Genomic DNA, 16529 nt, shown 5'->3' with positions numbered 1-16529 from the left:
TCCTCAAAAAACTAGGGACGAATGCTTTGCCCTCCTGGGGAACAAGCGCCTTCACCTAACAAATTTTGCTTGTCTGAATAAGGTCCTCAAGGCGACAGCATTATTAGTCATGAATGGGTCCAGGCCCTCACGCAGACTTGCGTCTGCTTCTCTACCGCACACCCCTCAAACCGCCTCATCACACGAGCCTGAGCCCTCCTGTGTGAGGGCAGGGGACTGGATGACACGGGTGGTCCCTAACCTTTCCAAGTCATGGAGGCCTGGGAGCATCTCGTGTCTTCCTCTGCACCCACCCCAGAAAGAAACCGCCCTTACACAAGCAGCTGCAGACACGGACGGGCAACTTCAGGAGACGCATGGAGTGAATGACGCCTGGAATCGTTTCCAACCTAACTACTCTCCAAAAGACAGAAGGCGTAAGGTTAGAGGAGAAAGGATCCAACACTTTTTGATCATTTACTGAACACCAGACACGCGGCTGGGGCTTCCGAGGTGGCTCAGTGGGTAAAGAATCTGCCTGCCAGTGCAAGAGACACAGGAGACACGGGTTCAATCCCTGGGTCAGGAAGAGCCCCTGGAGGAGGGAATGACTACCTACTCCAGCATTCTTGCCTGGAGAATCCCATGGACAGAGGAGCCTGGGGGACTATAGTCCATGGGTCACAAAGAGTTGGATGTGACCGAGCGACTGAGCCCAAGACACGGGGCTGAGCACGTTACACCCATGGGCTCATCTGTTCCGTCCCAGATCAGTGAGGTGCATGCTGTTATTCCCATCTTCTAAATCAGGCACTGGGATTCAGGGGCGGTAACAGATGAACGGATTTGTCAGTGAAAATTCCTCTTTCTGGTCTGAAGCTCCCGGTATTTTCTGCAGGGACGTGTACACCCTCCCCATAGCGGTTGAGGGAAGAGTAGGCCGCAGCCAGGAGGCCAGAAGGAGGGAGTCTTTCTGCCCCTCCCCCCTGGGTCCTCCCCACGCCACTCTTCCAGCTCCACCAAGACAGGACGCAGGAGGGGCGTGCAACCAACGAGACGCTCCCGCGCCCAGGCCCCTCCACGGCTGGCACGGAAATCACCAGCCACGGCCAAGGAGGATGGGCCCTGATGGCACGAACCAGCGTCAGGGCCACAGGCCTGGAGAAAGGACGAGCCCAAGGACCCCTTTGGGTCTGGCCTTGGAGGCACAGGTCTCTGTATCCCAGGACCCCGCAGACCCCTTCCTGCATGCAGTCATGCCACTCCTTGTCGGGAAGCAGACAGGCCTGGGCGCAGGGAGGACCCGGGAGGCCTGCCAAGGGGAGCCTGAGCCACCATCCGGAGCCCCCAGCATGTGCGCGTCCTCTTGGCGGGAACCCAGGTTCCGTAGGGCTGGCGGCCCACAGCATCCAGAAGAGCTCTCTCTAAAACAGGAGTAAAAGGTCAGCTCTTTAACCTCCGAGGAGATCTGCCTCCTCTTCAAACCTCCAAGATGAAGGAAGGAGCTATGCTGGTTACTAAGGTAACTGAAGGTACCAAAGCGGGGCAGGCGGGGGCGAGAGTGGGCACTGGAACCCCCTGCGGTCCTGTGGAGGGCGCACGCTGGTGAGCACACCCATGTTCTGCATGTCGACGAAGCCCGGGAAAGCTGCATGCAGGACCCGCTGCCCCCCACAGGATGCCCTCTCCACCACACTGAGGTCAGGCCCTGGGCTCACGGACCCGGAGGGGACCCTGGGGCCCCTCCCTCCCCCATGGCGCCGCCACACTCCGTCTAGACCATGCGCCCGGTCTCCTGCTGTTGAAGCTGCATTTCTCGGACTCAATCTCAACAGTGCTTCAATCTCAACCGTGTGCTCCCACCAAGGTGAGATGGAAGGTCCTTGTCTTGCCCTCCATGCCCTTCCAGGGCAGACCCGGCCTCAATGTGGTGCCCGGCCCGGGCTCTCCCAGTGCTCCGCGCTGATCTGTATCAGAACCTGCAGTGTGGCCGCCCCCCCGTGCGTCCAGCCCAGGCCCAGCTCTTTCCCCGGAAGGATCCCCTCCTCACTGCGCCATCACAGAGCCTGCTCCCCTTCATAGCTCAGGGCCAGCGTCATGGCCCTGGGAAAGCCTTGCCTGTCTCTCGAGGAGCCTCCCCCTCCTCCGACTGTCCCCACAGCCCCAGGGACACAGCTCACGACCAGCCGTCCCCGACACCGGACTGGGGGCGGAAACCCCTCTGTGTCCACGGCCCCTCGCGTGGCGCCTGCCAGGCCGATACTTCACAAACATGTATTAAAGGAGCAGACGGAGAAGGGACAGGCTGATCTAATACCTGGAAGCATCCAATAATGGGTTTGAGAGCTTTCCCCTCCTAATGCCTTCAAAACCCACAAACCCTCCATTTCTAGGACTCTGTAGACAAATAGCTTAAAATACCAGACGGATGTGCTCAATTATGAACGCTGATACTGGCTGCTTCCCTTCACACTGAAGGCAGTGCTCAAGCTGAAACTGAGAGAACTACCCGACCGAGCTTTGTCATCGCTGCCCCAAACCACACCGCTGCAGGCCTCCCAGGTCACGGGCAGGCAGCAGCCGATGGACAAGCCTCGCTCCAGGCGTCCTGGGGACGCAGCCTACACAAGGGACCTTCTCCCGGCAGGACTCTGAGTCCCATAGGCCTGGGCTCTGCCCATTCGCCCAGCTCAGAGACACTGTCCACTAGACAGACACACGGCTTTCCCAACTCACTCTGTCCCACACCTCGCTGAGTATCAAGTCTTCTTTTTCCTGTGTTTTGTTGTTCAGTCGCTCAGTCGTGTCCAACTGTTTGCAAATCCATGGACTGTAGCAGGCCAGGCTCCTCCATCCATGGAATTTCCCAGGTTAGAGGACTGGAGTGGGTTGCCATGTCCTTTTCCTCCTTTTTCCTATGAAACCCCTAATAAATATGAGCATTCTAAGTCATATGGTCTGAGAGATGCTACACTTGGCCAACTCCTGAATTACGTCCATTAAAAACACAATTTGAGAATCTGGCCTAAATTTTTGCCTAACAATGTCACTTCCTTTTATCCATGGGCATGACAATATGGCTGCTGCACGAAGACACTGCTTCCGGCCTAAAATGCAGAAACGAAGCTTAAAAAAATAACTTAGCAGATTGTGTTTATCCCCACGGTGCCATAAATAATTCCTAAACTTCCAAACTGCCTCTTTGCAGGGGAGAAAATACAACTGCGCCGTCGAGCAGCAGCACATCATGCCTGCCTGCAAAGCTGCAGTGACTCTAGGCAGCACACGGCTCATAAATAGTTTAAATAAAATTCAATTAGATGAGCAACCTTTTAAAAATTTTTTTGACAGTCTTAGAGAGTTTCTTTAAAGGGTCTGGGGAAGAGACCTGATTAACCAACCAGAGATACCAAAAGCCAGAGCTATGCAACTTTCAATCGGTGGCGTTTAGTCGCTAAGTCCTGTCTGACTCTGCGATCCCACGGGCTACAGTGCAGCAGGCTCCCCTGTCCTCCACTCTCTCCCGGAGTTTGCGCAAACTCATGCTCATTGAGTGGGTGATGCCATCTAACCATCTCATCCTCTGTCACCTCCTTCTCCTTTTGCCTTCAATCTTTCCCAGCATCAGGGTCTTATCCAATGAGTCGGCTCTTGGCATCAGCTAGCCAAAATATTGAAGCTTCAAGTTCAGCATCAGTCCTTCCAGTGAATATTCAGTGTTGATTTCCTTTAAATTGGCTGGTTTGATCTCCTTGCTGTCCAAGGGACTCTCAACAGTCTTCTCCAGCACCACAGTTTGAAAGCATCAGTCCTTCGGTGCAGTTTTCCACGTGGTGTTTTCTTTTTTTTTTTTTTAATTTTATTTTATTTTTAAACTTTACAATATTGTATTGGTTCTGCCATATATCGAAATGAATCCACCACAGGCATACATGTGTTCCCCATCCTGAACCCTCCTCCCTCCTCCCTCCCCATACCATCCCTCTGGGTCGTTCCAGTGCACCAGCCCCAAGCATCCAGCATCGTGCATTGAATCTGGACTGGCGGCTCATTTCATATATGATATTATACAAATTTCAATGCCATTCTCCCAAATCTTCCCACCCTCTCCCTCTCCCACAGAGTCCAAAAGACTGTTCTATACATCAGTGTCTCTTTTGCTGTCTCGTATACAGGGTTATTGTTACCATCTTTCTAAATTCCATATATATGCGTTAGTATACTGTATTGATGTTTTTCTTTCTGGCTTACTTCACTCTGTATAATAGGCTCCAGTTTCATCCACCTCATTAGAATTGATTCAAATGTATTCTTTATAATAGCTGAGTAATACTCCATCCACATGGTGTTTTAAAACAAAACACATTGCCCTGTGGGTTGTATTAATACTACACACTCTGGCTTGTTTCAAGTTCAAAGTTATTAGTTAGTTGCACAGTCGTGTCTGACTTTGCAATCCCATCAACTGTAGCCTGCCCGGCTCCTCTGTCCATGAGATTCTCCAGGCAAGAGTACTAGAGTGGGGATCCTCCCTTCTCCAGGGGATCTTCCCATCCCAGGGATCAAATCTGGGTCTCCTGCATTCCAGGCAGATTCTTTACCAACTGAGCCACTAGGGAAACCAACTGGTTTGTTTAGGAGACCAAATAATGGGATCCAAGAGCTAAAAGGAAATCTGGAGGTTATATCATCTAAGACCCTTATTTTACAGATGAAGAAACTGAGACCCTCAGGACTGGCCCAAGATTTCCAGCACAGCACATGGCAGGGCCTCAAAATGGTTGAAAATAGAAAATTAAGTCCGCATTGATGGAGGTAGGACAACTGCTTTGTATCTGCTAAATATCCAAGATCTTAGATGATGAAAATAAGACACAGGGCAGAGTCTCTGCTTTCCAGAAGTCTCCTATGGGCAGAAATGATGCCACAGATGGTATGTAGCATACACTACAGCTGCAAAAACATCACAAACATATATACAAACTACAGCTTGAATCAAGTTACCAAAATATTTGCTTTTGTTACAATAGCAGAAATATTGCAAGGGATGGCATGGATTCTAAGCAGGATCAGGAAGAACTGCAAATATACAAGGAAACAAATCAAATTCTGTGCAAATGATATAACTGGAGTGCTCAAGCAAGCTCCAAGCTGTGTCTCCCAGTCAAACAAGGGCGTCCCAGAATCTGCCTTCCAAACGCCAGAACAGTCACAGAGGGCGGGACCAAGCCTGACAACATTAGGAGAGAGAAGGAAGACGCTTGGATGTCATTCAGTATTCAGAAGCCCCACATGAAAACTAGGAGTGATACAGCAATAATGTCAGAGGCTTAAACCAGTAGCATCAAGCGGGACGAGCAGAAGGGTTATCTTTACAGAACTTGTCAACTTACACCCACTCACATTCCCCGACAAAGCGACTTTTTGGGAGAAAGACGTTATAGAAAGAAACCTAAAGCAACTCAAGTAAAAACTACAGATATTCCATTTCTGAAAGAGCAACTTAAAGAAAGAAAGAAAAGCCACAACCTAGAGAATATAATTGCAATGTATAAAAGTGACAAATAATTAGCTTTCAAAATAAATGAATTCCTACCAATCAATTAAAAACGATGAAAAAAATGAGCCCCACTCAAAATGAGCAAAAGAAAAACTATATGTGTCAAATAAATATATTAAAATGTGATCAACCTCAATGGCAGTTGCATGTAAACAAGACCACAGTGAGAGACTGTTCTGGACTCACCAGACTGGCCAAATAAACTGAACTAAGCCGCATGCTAGAGAGGGTGTGGAGCAACAGGAGCTCCTGTGGAAACCGGCCCGGCTCCTCAGGAAGCAGCCTGGTGATGCCAGCAAAGCTGAGATGCTGAGGGCCCCCTGGTGGCTCAGCGGGAAAGAGAGAGCCTGCGATGTCGGGGCTGCAGGGAGACGCAGGTTCAACTCCTGGGCCCGGAAGGTCCCCTGGAGAAGGACACAGCAACCCACTCCAGGATTATTGTCTGGAGAAGCCCATGGACAGAGGAGCCTGGCGGCCTCAGTCCAGGGGGCTGCAGGGAGCAGGGCCCTGCTGAAGTGACTTGGAGCGCACGCGAACTGTGCAGAAGTGCTGACTCAGCAATTCCACAGCTAAAGAAAACATAACTCTAAGAAACTCTTAGTCCTATACATGCAAGAAATACAAAAGTGTGCACAAGTGGCATGTGAAACAACAAAAAAATCTTAAACAGTCAAATGTCCATTAAAGAATGGATGATAAACTATGGCACATTCAGCCACTAGAACCTGAGCCATGAAAAATGAATGAACTGAAACTCCACAGAGGACCGCAGAGCGGAGCCTCACAGCACCGCGTGGAGAGCTACAGTCCCCGTGAAGAACCGCAGGGAAGGACGGGTAGCACAAGTCCACTCGTTAAAGCACAAAAGCCAGGGAAAGTTCACTTGTTTACAAAATGCAGAGAAAAATCAAGGTAACAACACAAAATTCAGAACAGTGAATGCTCACGGGGCGGGGGAAGTGCTAACAGGGAGGGGACACATGGGGGCTTCAACCTGTATGGTGTCCCAACTCTTCAGCTGAGTGATGGACCCTGGACTGGCTGATACAGTAAAGAACTAGAAGACAGAGAGACAGAGACAACAGAAGGGCAGACAAAGTATCCGAATGAAGTCTTTCAGTAAAGGGTAACTTTAAGGAAAATATTATTTTTAATTAGGGAGACTTGAGCACGTCATGGCTAAGAGTAAAGAACAAAGAGAGGAAGAACAGAGTCGGACTCACACGTCCTGATTTCAAAAGTTACTACAAAGCTAAAGGGATCAAAACAGTGTGGACCTCGGACTTCCCCGGTGGTCTAGTGGCTGAGAATCCACCTGCCGATGCAGGAGACACGGGTTTGATCCCTGGTCCAGGAAGATCCCACGTGCTGCAGGGCAACTAAGTCCGTGAGCGACTCCTGAGCGCGTGCTCTGCAGCCTCTGCTCGGCAGCAAGAGAAGCCTGCACGCGGTACCTAGAGAGTAGCCCTGCTCTCCAGCTAGAGAAAGCCTGCCCACAACAACGAAGACCCAGTACAGGCAAAAATAAATAAACAATAACAGTAAGGACATGAGGATGGGAACACAGGCCAACGGAACAGAGCTGACAGTCCAGAGATACACGCAAACGTCTATGGTCAGCTGACTCTAGACAGCGGGGCGGAGACCCCTCAGTGAGCGGTGCTGTACGTTAGACCCCCACTGGCCTACCCGATGGACAGAGCTCCCTCCTCACACACCCCAGCATCCCCATAAACGGCACGTGAGTTCATGCTCTGATGACACAGTCTCAGCTTCCCGACCTCAGGCTGAGTTTCACCGGGAGAGGTCACCTCTCACCATTTTCCGTGTCTTCCTGCTTGTCTGTTGCAGAGCCTCATGCAGACAAGGTGCCAATTACAGGAGTGGCACGTCTGCTCACGTCTGACACAGGGATGCGCGGTCTTGGTCTGTGCCACCTGGGAGCTCACCAACTTAGATCTGTAACACTGCGTGATACAACCGTGTGCGGAGCTTAGAGACTGTCTACCAGAGACAGGGACAGACTGAAAACAGGGTCACACCTAGACAGAGAGAGAAGCATCAGGCGTGTCAACTGCGCATCCAGGCAAAGATCAAGGACATGACCCCTTGCGAACAGGAAGCTTACTTATGCTGGGATGCTCCTGTCACACTGCAGAGCAGCCCAAAGTGACCGGAGGTTACCTTCTACCCTGCGTGTAATCAGGACGAGGGCTTGGCACCACCTTCCCCAGCTCTGCCCACGGCACCTCTGTTACAAACACACGCCACGTGGCACTCTGACCATTTATGTCTGTGTCTGGCTGGGCCGCGCTGTTTTCAACGGCCAGGAGAATGCTTTTTTGCTCTTCTACAGCCTTAGAAGAAATTCAAGAAATACCTGACAAACAAATGGACAAAAGAATGACTTTAAAACTAGAAAACGTTTATGTGCATATTTATAAGGTATTTTTCCCCAAAAGTCAAGTTTTAAATTTTAATGAAGAGGTAAAGAAAGTGGTTCCGTTTTTTTTAAAAAGTTACTTCCCGGGACGGAGCCTCTTCTCCTCCCTGGCCTGTGTACGGTCTTCTAAATCTCTCAATAAACGGTGAATTCCTCCCAGGCACGATGACAGCCACAGTCACCCAGTGATGTTTTCGTGCTCCCGATCCCTGTAGTACCTGGAAAGACGGCGGCCTGAGTCAGCCCACAGGGAGGTACGTGTGTAGTATCTGGACGCATGACTCACTGCTGTCTTCAAAGCATCTCCTCAAGGGAAAAACAACGAAGTCATCAGGACAGCAGTCGCCGCCCACATCACAATTACCAGATCTCAGCGATCGGAAAGCAACGGTGAAGGCGCCGTAACTTAAGGGAGAAGAAATAAAATTCTCTCAGCTATCCGGAAGAGCCTAATCTTACTCTGTGCGCAAACACACATACGCCACAGTCAACTTAAATGTGTCATGAAGTGTTTTCACTGCCTGTTCAAATTAGCAATCTAATCTGTGCATTTAATTAAATGCACTTGGTCACAGAGATAACCCGCACGGGGGCAGGGCCCCTCTGCAAGGGTAATAAATAACCAGAGGACAAACAGAGCTTTGTTTGCTGTTGCTCTGGTTGGTGCCAGCTCTTCATTCTATGTTCAGCAGAATCATTTATTTGAAAGGACTTCTAGCCACTTCAAAATCATGTCATTTACTACTCAGGCAGCAGATATAGTAACTGACTATTGTCAGCAAGATCTGGGCAAGGGGTGCTGCCAGCCATTCAATGCTGATCACCTTTCGGAGGCTCCAGAAGAGGGAGAGTGACAGCATCCACCCCGAGCTTTGCTGGCAGGGTCACACGGAAGCAAGCCTCCAGGGCATCTCGGGAGCTGCTGGCACCTCCTGGTGTCACTGCCCCCTCAACCTCCTCGGTCACCACGTATTTCAGCATTCAGCAGCACCTCAAGGAAAGCTATGGCCAACCGAGACAGCATATTCAAAAGCAGAGGCATCACTTTGTCAACAAAGGTCCATCTAGTCAAGGCTATGGTTTTTCCAGTAGTCACGTATGGATGTAAGAGTTGGACTATAAAGAAAGCTGAGCACTGAAGAATTGATGCTTTTGAACTGTGGTGTTGGAGAAGACTCTTGAGAGTCCCTTGGACTACAAGGAGATCCAACCAGTCCATTCTAAAGGAAATCAACCCTGAATATTCACTGGAAGGACTGATGCTGAAGCTGAAGCTTCAATACTTGGGCCACCTGATGCGAAGAGCTGACTCATTGGAAAAGACCCTGATGCTGGGAAAGATTGAAGGCGGGAGGAGAAGGGGACGACAGAGGATGAGATGGTTGGATGGCATCACCAACTCAATGGACATGAGTTTGAGCAAGCTCCGGGAGATAATGGACAGGGAAGCCTGGTGTGCTGCAGTCCATGGGGTTGCAAAGAGTCAGACAAGGTTTAGTGACTGAAGAACAACTGTAAGAACCGTAAAGATGGAGCCTATAACGACTGATTTTAGCATTGGTTGGAACTTCTATTTTTAAAAGCTGGGGGGGCGGGGGTGGGGTGGGAAATGCCAGAGAAAAGACAGCAAGAATGGCCAAGTGAGCGGAGGCAGTGTGACCAGAGCCCGCCAGCCCCGGGCCGCGTCGGAAGACAAAGCTGGCGGTACCTGCACGCGCCGTCCGTGCCTAGTGACCGCCTGGCGCACAGTGTGAGGGTTACGGCTACAGACGTCAAAACACAAGCCCGTCGGACAGCACGGAGCAGAACTGTCATAATAACTTCAAGTTCAAGCAGAAAAGCCCACACAGAATTTCTTTTATACAAGCATCTCTTCTTCCTTCTCTTTCGTCTCTCTCTCTCGCAAGGTATTTAAATTTTATGTGTACATTTCCCAACGGCCGAAAGCACCCCCCACCACCCTGTGACTCTATCAGACACATTTGCATCTCAGGTGTCTTCTTTTATTTTTCTACTTTGCCATTTCCTCCAAGAATTACCTGATAGGGTAGTTCTAATTGTAGAACAGCAGTGTCATTAATGTACAATAACGACTTGGAAACCTGTTTCAGAGACGATATTCAGCCAATGACTGTGGGAATAAGCCTCATAAAAACCTATCAAGGATACTGGCAATGCTCGAGGAAGTGACAACTGATTCAGGAAGTGACAACCGATCCGTAACTGACCCTCCCTGCTTTGCGTTCTGAGTGCTGGCCCCTGACACCAGGTGCCCCTGGGAGGAAGCCTAGGATCCAGGAAATCTTTTGTCTAAAAAACAAAGCAAAACAGACAATGGCACCTTTTTTTTTTTGAAGTTAGCTCCGACTCAAGAAGAGATCACAGCTCACAGATTTGCTCCCAGTGTTTTGTGCTTTCTATTAAGATGCGTATCTTTCCTTCTCGTGTTTCTTACTACTTTCAATCTTCTTTCTCCCTCTAAAGTTATTCACTCCATCTAGTATCATGGATACGAAGATCACAGAGGAAATCTAGTTCTGCCTGACCAGAAACTGTCTCTATGACATGCTGGACAGCCTCTGTTTAAACATTTCTAACTAACGGGGCTCTCTGTTAATAAGTGGCTCTTACCATTTGGGGAAAAAAAAAAAACATCTGTTTAATAATATCAGACATGCACTTTTACTGGCTACTTGCTAGAGCCTGTGCTCATCTCGCCTCCACAAACCGTCAGAAGGAAACTTAGGAGGGAGGCATCTCTGTGCTCATTTTAACTGTGAAAACCGGAGACTGGCGGGGTTAGACAACGCGCTGAGGAAGACACAGCCTTGGCGGACAGCACTCCTGCGCTTCAGACACTCGGCCCCGCCTCCCACGTTCACTCACAGGCCCTCCGCGGCCACCTCTCTGCTCCCTCGTCTCCAGGAAAGACCTTCAACGTTGGAGAACCATCCAAGAAGGGTGTGGCCCAGAGCTGGGCTCTCCCGTGAGCTTTGCCTGGCCGAGTGGAGAGGAACCCCACAGCTGGCTGGGTCTGAGCCCAGGGCGGGCCCCACAGCCCAGGCCAGGCAGCGCCGACTCCCCGTCTCCTGTCTCCCTCCAGCCTCATTTTCTCACCCCTGGACCTTAACACAGGGTCCATCCTCAGCTCTGAGTCCCCAAGAGGGCCCGCTCCCCTCCGGTCTGCTGTGGCAGGAAGCCCGTGACCAGCCTGAGCCCGAGCCGCCTCACTCCCTGGCCACAGAGGGCATGTCCTTCTACGTGGGGAGGAGGCTTGGGGGGCGGTGGAGGCTGTCAGCATCAGCCCCCTTCCTCCTCCTCCTGCCCATGCATGGACCCTCCTACCCTGGTGCCCAATCCTAGCCAACTTCCCTTGGAGGATTCCCAATGTGATAAAACATTTTTAAACTTAAATTCTGACAGTGACTTAAAAAAAACAATTCACAGCTCTGAAATTAAGTTTAGAAATAATTTTTTTTTGGTGGGGGGTGGTGGGGGCAGGGGTTGGACCTTGTGGCTTTGTAGGATCCTAGTTCCCTGACCTGAGGCTCTTGGCAATGAGAGCAAGTCCTAACCATGGACCCCTGGAGGATTCCTAGAAATAATCAATTTCATGAAACAATGGTCCTACAGAGAAGACCTAAAGAGTCCAGCGAGAATTTCATCAGAGCCCCCATTTTCCACTCCCCCCACATTGGGTGGTCCAGCCAACAGTGAGGGTCGAGGACAAACCAGCAAACAATATGGGCCTACGTGTCTTACACTGTGCTCTCAGCGCTTACAAAACACCTGCTGGACCGGGGGCACAGTTCCAAACGCAGCGGGAACCAAAAAAGGGACGACAGGCTGGCGTTGTTCCTAAATAGTCTGGAAGACAGACAGCTCTCGTGGGACATGCCTCAAAGGCTTGTGGGCGATCCCAAAGCAGCTGATCAACAAACATGACATCGTAAGCGCAAACCCACACCCGGCGCTGACAAGGAAGAGCTCCCAGAGCAGGAAGCCCCCGCAAAACCAGGCTAGAGAGACGGTGCTCTCCCAGGGGCAGCGCAATAAAGTCCGGACGGTGATGCAAGCACGGAGGCTGGGCGGCAAACCCTGCAGGAGGGTGTAGATATGGACGCAGGCAGCATGCACGTGGGGCTCCCTGGGAAGAGGGCGTCTCAGGAGAGCTGTGCCCACACGCAGGGTCCTCCCGTACCTGAGTTTACCAGCTGCTGCTCCATCACCCCGCAGCCCAGAACCTCCAGCCATTCCCCGTGGAAGTTGATCTCCATCTCGAAGGAGGGATGAGTGAAAGGGAAGTAGCAGTCCACCCATCTGACGTCCAGTCCTGCAAAGACACGGGAGAAAAACAGACACGGAGAGTTACAGGCAGTCTTGCCTTTGCCGTGATCAAATCTGCTAATGGCAGATTGGCTGATGACACCAAAAGACTATTTTCTCAGTAAAATAAATAGCAAATAAATAAATTTGCAACACTTTAGGGGGAGGCAATAAATCTTAAAACTTGTGGAAAACTGAGCACATCTTATCCAATATGAGAAACGCTTTGTGTAGTTCCAGGACCCTCTGAAACTCAATCAATCACCCGTCAACCCTGTGGCCACCTGGCAGAGGAGAGAATTTAAGTCAAGGAAAGGGGGCTTCCCAGGTGGGCTAGCAGTAAAGAACTCGCCTGCCAATGCAGGAGACACAAGGCATGCATGAGATGCAAGTTTGATCCCTGGGTTGGGAAGATCCCCTGGAGGAGGAAATGGCAACCCGCTCCGGTATTCTGCCTAGAGAGTCCCATGGACAGAGGAGCCTGGCGGCCTACAGACCACAGGGTCGCAAACAGTCGGACACGACTGAAGCAACTTACCACGCACGCACGGGAAAGCAGGTCTTTCTGCTAGCTTCTATAAAAGCAAACGACATCTAAATCAGACCCACAGCCCTCTAAGCTGCATCTGTACCACGTGTGGACAGGCCTTTTTTCACATTTCTCAATATTGCTCTGCTCTAATAGCTTTCTTAAAAAAATTTTTTTGAGTAAGTAATATATTCACAGGGTTCAAAATTGAAACACTGAAAAAAGAATACATTTTCCTGTATAAACAGGCCATGAGTGAAAAACATTCTAAGTTTGCGAGGTGACTGGAGTTAAGTAAACTTACCGTGGCAATCCTTTTGAATATATACCTATATCCAGTCATTCCATCCTATACTAACACAATGTTCTGTGTCAGTTACATCAATCAAACGGAAATAAAAATAAGGCATTGTTTACAAGCCGCACCGGCATACCGGTTCCTGGCTCCTCCGCCCCTTGAATCCCACTGGGTAAACTTTCAGGGTTTCCTTTTTATTAACAGACATGAGCAAACACACGCGTGCACCTCTCGTTCCCCTCCTCTACACAGAAACACCACGTCATCCCACACCACGCTGCTCTCATGCAGTGCCATGGAGGCCCACCCCCCACCCTCCGTGTCTGGCCCCAGAGACGTGGGTGGGTCCCCCGTGCGCAGAGAGAGCGACCACAGACGCGCGACCGAATCCAGCTCCACCACCTCAAGCCGAGGGGCCTCAGGCACGTTCCTTCAGTTCTCCCTGCCTCGGTCTTGGTCAAAATAAGAACAACATTCATCTCGCAGTGCTTTGGTGACAATTTTTTAAGTGTGTAAAAACTTAAACACTCAATGGGTGATTTTCGACAGGCATGCATTGCAAATCAGACCACGATCTAAACTCTCTCTCGGGTTTTCATAAAAATATGAAGAAAAAGAAACATTCCTAAAGTGCACGCTAAGGTCACTGACGTCCATCGTTTATTTACTACAGCGCTGCTACACGAGATGGTTCACGGGCCTCCTTCAATCCAGCCTTTACGCTGAGGACAGGCGGCCATGAACACGGCACGATCATCACCCCTGCTCCCGTCTCACAGATGCAGGACCGTGCCGGCTTACACCTTTCCTCGACGTTTACAGTTAGAAAACGCCGAGATGCGATCTGCACCAGACAGCGGGCGGCACGGCCTTCCGCTGCCCTCCCCTGGGCAGACCACGGAGACGGACCCTGCTCGGCTTCCAGGCCAAGCGCCACCAGCCAAGAGCGCACCGTCAGCCTCCTGCTCCCCATACACCACGACAGGCATGATAGAACAGAGAAAACCGCTCAGGCCAGGCTGTGATCAAAGACGAGAGAAATACTTCCCCCAGCCAGACACAGGCCGGAAAAGCAAAGGAGCAAAGAGGGCAAAGCTCCGCGTTGCTGGGCTTGGGGTCCACAATCGGGAGAACCGCCAGGAGCTCGCCACCTGCAGGAACACGCGCTGCTGGCTTGGGATACGAGCGAGGCCAGAGGCCTGCGGTCAGGTGGTCAGGTGCTGGGACAGCAGAGGCTCCCTGCTGGAGAGGGAGGGGGACGGAGGCCGCCACCAGCACGCCTGGGGCTGCGGCTCTGAGGAGCTATAGGCCTGGAGAGAGCCGAGCCCCGGGTGCGAGACCTGCCGCGTCCCCATCAGGGCTGTGTGAGTGCACCCGACAGGCCCCCAGACCTCTCCTGGACTGAAGGTCTGGAGAGCTTGGGGCCCTGGGGCCAGCGTGCAGCCCCTGAGAACTGGGGAGCAGGGCAGTGAGGCGGAAGGGAGCGCCGGGCTGGGCCCCAAAGGCTGGGCCTTCAGGTTCCGGCCACAGCTAGCCTTTGGGTGCGGACAGCACTGGGAAGGGCATGCCCACGGGCGGGGAGTCACTGCTGCGGCTGCTCTGAGAGACACCGCTCGCCCACAGCTAGGTCCCGGGACAGGCAGCGGGGAGCGCGCCTCACGGACAACGCCGAGCCTGCTCCACTCCGAAACAGAGACGTGACTCGCCCCCAGCAACGCATCTAGCCAGCAGCAGAGGGTCACAGGGGATCATCTTCTTCAGATGCACTCGTCTAAACTGTGCTGGGAGGCCCGTGCTTCCTACAGGGAAATGTCAGCCTTCAGCAGGGAGACGGGCTGGAAGCCCGGAAGGACAGAACATGAGACCACAATGTGAGGAGTTCTCCACCCGACCTGAGCTGCTCTTAAAGAAACCATCTGCTACAGACGTCACAAGATGGAGGGAAACAATTTAGCAAAGTTTAAAAAATGTCAGGAATTCCATGAGCATAAAAGCTGTCTGCAGGTTATTTTCTCTCTTTCCAACTCTAAACGGATAACCTCTCTTATAACAGCCTTAGGATGCTGGTGCAATCGAAATGTTAGCAGAAAATAATCAACTGCTTTGGCGAGTGGGGGAAAAAAAACAACCCTGAAACTAAAGCAGCTGTAATAACAACAAATTGCCACAAGGAAATAGTGTGTTGTAATTTTTAATTTTGCTTTTCAAGAACAAAGGAATACAACATAATAATTTAAAACAGTAAAAAACTTGGACCATAAAAACAAATGAAAAAAAGAGTTGCTGAATAATTCTGAGGCCTGCCCAGGCAGTTCCTGTTCATTAGCTGATTAAAGAAGGACTGAATTTGAAGTTTCTAAGTGATCTTTGGTACCTGAATATGCTGTCATGGGCAGGACTTTATCCAGAGCAGCTACAGGGGAGTCAGAGCTACAAAGTCATGGGCAACACCCAGGAGGAGGCCCCATTTTTTTTTTTTTAACATCATGGCTTTTGGAAACATCAGTGTCAGAAATAATATTGAAATGACGTCTTTCTCTCCTTTCAAAAGAGCTAACATCTAACACAGGTTCAGAAGTCAAAATTAGGGGACTCAAGTGAAAGTGTCAATCACTCAGTCGTGTCCGACTCTTTGCAACCCCGTGGACTGTAGCCCACCAGGCTGCTCTGTCCATGGGATTTCCCAAGCAAGAATACTGGAGGGGGTAGCTACTCCCTTCTCCAGGGGATCCTCCCAACTTGGACCTCCTGCATTGCAAGCATATTCTTGACCATCTGAGAGGCTCAAACCAGGCCTCAGGTTACTCCTGAGCCGTGTGGTTACTTGGTACTCCGTTGCTCTGAGTCCAGGTTCCCAAACCTTAAAACCGTAGATTAGTCACACCTACGTCACAGATGCAGGTCAGAACAAAGAAAGTCCTTGTGAGAGCTTAATGCAGCATCTGACACTGTTAACTACTATCTCTTCCTGTAATCATCACTACTACGGCTGTACTCTATTACTCTAAACCAGGGGCCCAACCTCCAGGTGAGGATCGGTACCTCCCGTCAGATGAGTGGCGGCACCAGATTAGAAATAAAGAGCACAACAGATGTGATGCGCTTGAATCATCCCCAAACCACCCCCCGCCCCTGCCCAGTCCGTGGAAAAACTGTCTTCCACAAAACGCGTCCCCAGTACCAAAAAGGCTGGGGACTGCAGCTCTAAAAGACGTTCAGGCGGCTTGTACCCAGACGGTTTACTGAGACGTTTCTCAGCAACTAGCACCCCTACCCCAAATAAAACAACTAAATGACCCCCTGAAATGCGTGAAGTCAGAGCGTGGCATCCCTTCAGCCAGGTCCCAGGGAGCTGCGAACACTCACCCCCTGAGCGCCGTGAGGGCACACAGCC

The 16529-nt window shown here is 50.9% G+C and overlaps 1 protein-coding gene across 8 annotated transcripts in view; it reads right to left on the bottom strand.

The window, feature by feature from the left end:
- Positions 1-16529, bottom strand: part of FARS2 (phenylalanyl-tRNA synthetase 2, mitochondrial) — a 311692-nt gene that overhangs the window by 211080 nt on the left and 84083 nt on the right. For 7 of the 8 annotated variants that reach the window (XM_055570515.1, XM_055570513.1, XM_055570512.1 and 4 more), the window contains one exon: positions 12184-12315. In XM_055570515.1, coding sequence (XP_055426490.1) covers positions 12184-12315 — 132 coding nt within the window. Of the gene's footprint in view, positions 1-7824; positions 8289-12183; positions 12316-16529 lie in introns of those variants that run through there. The other variant, XM_055570517.1, reaches the window with a different exon arrangement.

Source organism: Bubalus kerabau, chromosome 3, assembly GCF_029407905.1.
Source record: "Bubalus kerabau isolate K-KA32 ecotype Philippines breed swamp buffalo chromosome 3, PCC_UOA_SB_1v2, whole genome shotgun sequence".
Lineage (NCBI taxonomy): Eukaryota > Metazoa > Chordata > Mammalia > Artiodactyla > Bovidae > Bubalus > Bubalus kerabau.
This window is presented reverse-complemented; position numbering and strand designations above follow the sequence as displayed.